This window comes from Alexandromys fortis, unplaced genomic scaffold, assembly GCF_014885135.2.
Source record: "Alexandromys fortis isolate MF-2015 unplaced genomic scaffold, M_Fortis_MF-2015_v1.1 scaffold_485, whole genome shotgun sequence".
NCBI classification, from domain to species: Eukaryota; Metazoa; Chordata; class Mammalia; order Rodentia; family Cricetidae; genus Alexandromys; species Alexandromys fortis.
This window is the reverse complement of record NW_026068409.1, coordinates 57,554-64,776: the sequence shown is the minus strand read 5'-3', so window position 1 is coordinate 64,776 and position 7,223 is coordinate 57,554. Positions and strand designations below refer to the sequence as shown.

General features: G+C 37.5%; 1 gene segment (V, D, J or C); it reads left to right on the top strand.

Moving 5' to 3' along the window:
- Positions 1-2,553: 2,553 nt before the first annotated feature.
- LOC126495618 (immunoglobulin heavy variable 3-74-like) lies at positions 2,554-3,097 on the top strand. The segment is given in 2 exon segments: positions 2,554-2,662; positions 2,766-3,097. Coding segments are annotated over 2 exon segments (378 nt in total).
- Positions 3,098-7,223: the final 4,126 nt, after the last annotated feature.

Genomic DNA, 7,223 nt, shown 5'->3' with positions numbered 1-7,223 from the left:
AATGAAAACAGAGAAAGCACACATTGGAGACTTAACAGCCCACCTGAAAGCTCTAGAAAAAAAGAAGCAGACTACCTAGGAGGAGGAGAAGCCTGGAAATAATCAAACTGAGGGCTGAAATCAACAAAATAGAAACACAGAAAACAATCCAAAGAATCAACGAAACAAAAAGCTGGTTCCTGGAGAAAATCAACAAGATTGATAAACCCCTATCCAAACTAATCAAACGGCAGAAAGAGACTTTGCAAATTAATAAGATCAGAAATGAAAAGGGGGACATAACCACAGACACAGAGGAAATTCAGAGAATCATTAGATCTTACTACAAAAGCCTGCATGCCACAAAACTAGAAAATGTAAAAGAAATGGACACTCTTTTTTAGATAAATACCATATACCAAAGTTAAACCAGGAACAGGTTAACAATCTAAATAGACCTGTTAGTCGTGAAGAATTAGAATTGGTTATCAAAAACCTCCCTACCAAAAAAGCCCAGGACCAGATGGTTTCAATGCAGAATTCTACCAGAACTTCCAAGAAGACCTAATACCTATACTCCTCAATGTATTTCACAATATAGAAACAGAAGAGTCATTGCCAAATTCTTTTTATGAAGCTACAGTTACTCTGATACCAAAACCGCATATAGACTCAACCAAGAAGGAGAATTATAAGCCAATCTCACTCATGAACATCGACGCAAAAATCCTCAACAAAATACTGGCAAACTGAATCCAAGAACACATTAGAAAATTTATCCATTATGATCAAGGAGGCTTCATCCCAGAGATGCAGGGTTGGTTCAACATATGAAAACCTATCAATGTAATTTATCATATAAATAAACTGAAAGAAAAAACCATATGATTGTTTCATTAGATGCTGAAAAAGCATTTGACAAAATTCAACATCTCTTTATGATAAAAGTCTTGTAGAGATTAGGGATACAATGGTCAAACCTAAATATAATAAAATCTATTTACAGCAAGCCGACAGCTAACATCAAATTAATTTGAGAGAAACTCAAAGCCATCCCATTAAAATCAGGAACACGACAAGGCTGTCCACTCTCTCCATATCTCTTCAATATAGTGCTTGAAGTTTTAGCAATACCAATAAGACAGCATAAGGGGATCAAGGGGATTCGAATCGGAAAGGAAGAAGTTAAACTTTCGTTATTTGCAGATGATATGATAGTGTACATAAGCGACCCCAAAAACTCCACCAAAGAACCCCTACAGCTGATAAACACCTTTAGTAATGTGGCAGGATACAAGATCAATTCCAAAAAATCAGTCGCCCTCTTATACACATATGATATTGAAGCAGAGAGCGAAATCAGAGAAGCATCACCTTTCACGATAGCCACAAACAGCTAAAATATCTTGGGGTAACTCTAACCAAGGAAGTGAAAGATCTATTTGACAAGAACTTTAAGGCATTTAAGAAAGCAATTGAAGAGGATACCAGAAAATGGAAGGATCTCCCTTGCTCTTGGATTGGGCGGATCAGCATAGTAAAAATGGCAATTCTGCCAAAGGCTATTTATAGATTCAATGCAGTCCCCATCAAGGTCCCATCAAAATTCTTCACAGATCTTGAGAGGACAATAATCAATTTTATATGGAAAAACAAAAAACCCAGGATAGCCAAAACAATCTTATACAATAAAGGAACTTCTGGAGGCATTACAATCCCTGACTTCAAATTTTATTACAGAGCTACAGTAATGAAAACAGTGTGGTACTGGCATAAAAACAGAGAAGTCCACCCATGGAATCGAATAGAAGACCCGGTTTTTAGCTCATGTCCCGATATTTACTAATCACATTTCTTAGTTGTAGGAGTTTTCAGAGGGCATTTTAGGGTTATTTGTATATTCAATCATGTCATCTACAAGGATAGAAACTTTGAATTCTTCCCTTCCTAATTTTGTCCACTTTATCTCCTTAGTTATTTTAATGTTCTAGATAAGACTTTAAGTAGTATTTTGAATTGGTATATAGAGAGTGGATAAACTTGTTCCTGATTTTGGTGGAAATGCTTATAAATTATTTAATTTCAGCTTATATTTGTTGAGAGCTTCCTATTGCATTTATTATGGTGAAGCATATTCCTTGTGTCCTTGGACTCTCACAGCATTTATCATGAAGAGATAGTAGATTTTGTTAAACACATTTTCAGTCCTATGATATGATCATATGGGTTTTGTCTTTTAGTGTGTTTGTGTTATGGATTACATTTGTAATTTTACATATGTAAAGCTTTAATTCATCTCTGGAATGAGTCCTACTTTCTCATGGTAGATGATATTTTTCATTTATTCTTATATTAAATTTACATATTTTATTTTAAATTTACACGCAGAAATCCCCTTTTGTTATTAGAATCCTAGAGTCTTTAATGCTAGACTTCCCCAGAACATTTACAAGCATATTAGAACACGCTATTTCTTAGCTCCAACAATAGAACTTATATAGCAGGAAGGTATGCAAATAAGGCCCATCTGTTCTCTTGAAAACCAGATAAATCTGACTTTGAAGCTCAGGCAAAGAAATCAGTACTGGATTACCAGGTCTTGCCATTCAGTGATCAGCACAGAAAACAAAACACACAATGGATTTGGTGCTGATTTGGGTTTTCCTTGTTGCTTTTTTAAAAGGTAATTGATGAAGAAGAGATACTATGTGTGTTAGTGAACATGAACAAGATATATAAAAGATAGAGCTTCTGTGGTAATTTACTAACATTCTCTGTGTTTGCAGGTGTCCAGTCTGAGGTGAAGCTTGTCGAGTCTGGGGGAGGCCTGGTGAAGCCTGGAGGATCCCTGAGACTCTCCTGTGTTGCATCTGGATTCACTTTCAGTGATTACTGGATACATTGGGTTCGCCAAGCTCCAGGGAAGGGGCTGGAGTGGGTTGGAGAGATTAATAAAGACAGCAGTACGACAAACTATGCATCATCTGTGAAGGATCGATTCACCATCTCCAGAGACAATGCCAAGAACACTCTGTACCTGCAAATGAGCAGTGTGAAATCTGAGGACACAGCCACTTATTACTGTACTAGAGACACAGTGATGGAACATGAGTGTTAACTCAGACATAAACCTCACTGTTAGGCCACTCAGGGCCACCAGGGGGTGCAAAAGACACAGAATACAGGTTCATCCCAGGAGTTTAGGCAGACATGATTAGATTAAGCACTCTTCTCAGGTGTTTGACCTGTATTTTTTTTTTTTTTTTTTTACGCATTCTCTGGTATTCTCTCCACATGTCCGTTCTGAAGGAATCTAATATATCCTCAACACATTATATGTTCTTCGTGTGCTATTTTAACATATGAGGCACAGTCTGCAATGAACAATGTTTAAACTGTCAACTACAAAGTACCCAACATTAGTTATTGAAATTTCATGAGAAGAAAATACATGGACATTGTTCAGTAGTTTCATATTTTAGGAAGAGGTCATGTTATTTTTTTATTATAGCAGCATTAATGTTTCAGGGAAAACCAAAAGGAAAGTGGCACCATGATAATTTCATAAAAACATCCTAAATTTTTTGGATGTCCTCTCTTCTCCTTGCGGATGGTGCACTCAGGTTCCAATGAGACCCAGGTATGTTTCTAGTTCAGTCTGTTTATTATTCCACTTTCATAATAAAATTTTGTATAAGTAGATCCTGTCAAGAAAACTTTATGAAAGTGAAATCTACCTACCTAGAAAATCAAAAACACATACTTTGCCATTGTAATGTGAATCTACCATAGGTCACATTGGGTCTTTGAGGTAAAATCTGATCACTGGCAGATCAAGTTCATTTCTCTTAGATTCACAGAATTCTTGACCATAGTGCAAACCACTAAGGCTATTTACCTTGGTTATATTTCTATTGCTATGAAAATACACTAAGATAAAGGCAACATAAAATGAACACATTTACTATGCTTAAACATTCAGAATATTAGAGTGGACTATGACTGAGTCAAGGCTTGGTTTCTGGAACAGCAGCTGAGGGTCTAAAGTTCAATCTGAAACAAGAAGCAGAAGTCTCTGAAAAAGCATGAGTCTTTAGTATAATCTAACTTTTCAAACTGACACACCTCCTACAACATAACATCTCCTAATCTTTACAAACATTTTCTCCAAGTGAGACTACAATATTTAAACATATGAATCTTTGTGTGGCTCTCTTATTTTAAACTTACATATCCAAAGAAGGAACTACAGTTTGGGTCTCATGTATGAGAAATATAGAGGTTGGAAAAGAAGGGGACTGTTCTCAGTATCACCTTTCTCAACCTTCCTAAATTCATTTAACATTATTTTTCATGTCTTGCTCTCCCTGAGAAGAACAGTCTCCTTCTTTTCCAGCCTCTATATAAAACATATTCATAGCATACAGAAAGACATTCCACATGATTTCCCCTTTTATATCTAATCAAAAAGGAAGGTTTAACTTCAGTATTGTAAAATTACATACACCAAAACAATTATTAGGCAAAGATTGCAGCTACAAGATTTGGTGTATTTGTATTAGACAAAAGTAAATAAAATTTTCTACCATCCATCCTATTTTAGGAGTCTAAAGTTTTATATCTAATTCATTATTTTTCATAAATTAGAAAACAATAATTACAACTATCTACTCTTCAACTGCATCAAAGGTCCCAGAAAGATACATTAAAAGGGAAATTTTTGTAAATAAATGATTAATCTCTAGAAATGACAGAGACTTTAGGCTGCTTGGACAGTCACCCAAAGTTCATAAGTAATGTTGGGGCATCGATTTTCAACTTATAGACTGACATTTTCTAGTAGGTTTCTCAGTGATGCAGGGAATCGGAAGTACTATCTTTCCTATTTTGGTAACATTTGTCTGTCTCTTTCTTTTGTTTCTTGAAGGATGTCTGACAGATTTTTCTTGAAGCAGGATCTTTGACGTACTGTCTCACCTTTTTTGGCAAGTCTCAATAATCGTTTTATGGGTTCTGCATTCGAGATAATCAAAATTTTGTAAAGCTGTCCAGGCAACAAAACATTCTTGCACAAATGTCTAGCTTGCCATATTGAAGGCAAACCCCATAAGGGGCTTCTTTGATGCCGATTATGCTCTTGAAGAAATTGTTGCTGCCAGAAGCAGACAATTCATCCATTTTCTTGCAAAATTCAACATGTCATTATCTTTTCTGCAGTGTAGTACTCCATTGTGTAATTATTCCACTCTGAGATTCCATCTTGGCCAAGATCAAAAACACTGATGACAACTTATGCTGGAGTGGTTATGGGGTAAAGGGAACACTCCTTCATTGCTGGTGGGAATGAAGGTGGTACAGCCTTTTGGACATCAGTATGGCTGTGGCTATTTCTCAGAAAATTAGGAAATAACCTTTCTCAAAACCCAGTAATACCGCTGTTGGATATATATCCAAATTATGCTCAATCATACTACAAAGACATGTGCTCAACTATGTTCATAACAGCATTGTTTGTTATAGCTAGACACTGGAAACAACCTAAATTATACTTTTAATCTATGACTCTGTCTATTCTGTATCCTCTGTCTACCAAGACTGCATATTTACCAAACACATTCTGACCATTTTAGAGGCTTCTTTATAAATCTCTCTTACTGCATATCTGTAATCTTTTCTTATTTTACCTGAAGAGATCTTAGAACATTAAGATGCTGTGGCTAGGACAAAACTTGAGGCTTTGGCTGTTGACTCTGACCCATTTGGCTTTCTAACATGGTTATGTTATGTTATGGTATGTTCACCACCAGCTCCTGGAGCCGTGTTTACTGCCCCAACTCTAGGAAGCAGTAGTAAACATCTTGTAGCTGTGCTGTGCTTCTCACCCTACAACTGTGCTCTCAAGCCCACAGGCAGCTGATGGGATCCTCTTTACTGTATCACATTAAGGGACTGAAGGAATCTACCATGTGTTCCAGCCCATGACAATAGGATGCCAGTTACATCTCTCAGGCAGTTGTCTGGACTTGTGTCTGTGAAATGGCCAGCATTGAGAGATTAGGGTGCCCAATGTCACTCCTTTTTTTTGCATTTAGAATCTTTAGAAAGCTTTTAAAAGTCTTATGTGGACCCATTAACGAGGTTGAGATCCATTTGTAGCTCGAGGTTTCTCATCCCTTCTGATCCTGCACCAGCTTTTAAAATAACCACTCAGAGGTTTAATATTAATTATAATTGTTTGACCCATGACTTGGGTATAGCTATGCCCAGGTTTTATGTTTAAAATAGCATATTTCTATTAGTTTATGTTTAACCATGAGGTTCATGACTTGTTACCACAATTCTTGCTTCTCTGGTGGCTATTGGCATCTCCCTAACGCTGGTCTTTTTCTCCCAGTAAGCCTGCTTGGATTTCCTACCTGGCTTTATTCTGCCTGCCTGTGGACCAAATCAGCTTGTTTATTAACCAATGGTAATAAAATATATTCACAGCATATGGAAAGAATCCCATATTACATGTCAGGAATTATGCTCATGTATTTTATTCAAGTATAATAATGAGAAAATACAGTAGAAATCAACAATGACTTTCCACACTATCACCTGTGTCAGACATTTAGTCTTTTTTTTATTTATTTTTGCTTAAAAATTTCCACCACCTCCCCTCCTCCCATTTCTCTCCCCTTCCTCCCATCCTTCTCCCCCTCACTCTCCAGTACAAAGAGCAGTCAGGGTTCTCTGCCCTGTGGGAAGTCCAAGGTCCTCCCCACTCCAACCAGATCTAGGAAGGTGAGAATTCAAACAGACTAGGTTCTACAAAGCCAGTGCATGAACTAGGATCAAAACCCAGTGACATTGTCCTTGGTTTCTTGGTCAGGCCTCCTTGTCTGTCACTTTCAGAGAGTCTGGTTTGTTCAAATACTCCATCATCCAGCTGGCCTTGTTGAGCTCCCAATAGATCAGGCCCACTGTCTCAGTGGGTGGGTGCACCCCACATGGTCCTGACTTCCTTGCTCATGTTCTCCCTCCTTCTGCTCCTCATTGGGACCTTGGAAGCTCAGTCCAGTGCTCCAATGCGGGTCTCTGTCTCTAGCTTTTTCCATCGCCAGATGAAGGTTCTATGGTGATATTTAAGATATTCATCCGTATAGCTATATGATAGGGCCATTTCAGGCTCTGTCTCCTCAGCTGCCCAAGGATCTAGATGGGGATATCTCCACAGACACCTGGATACACCTCTAGAGTCA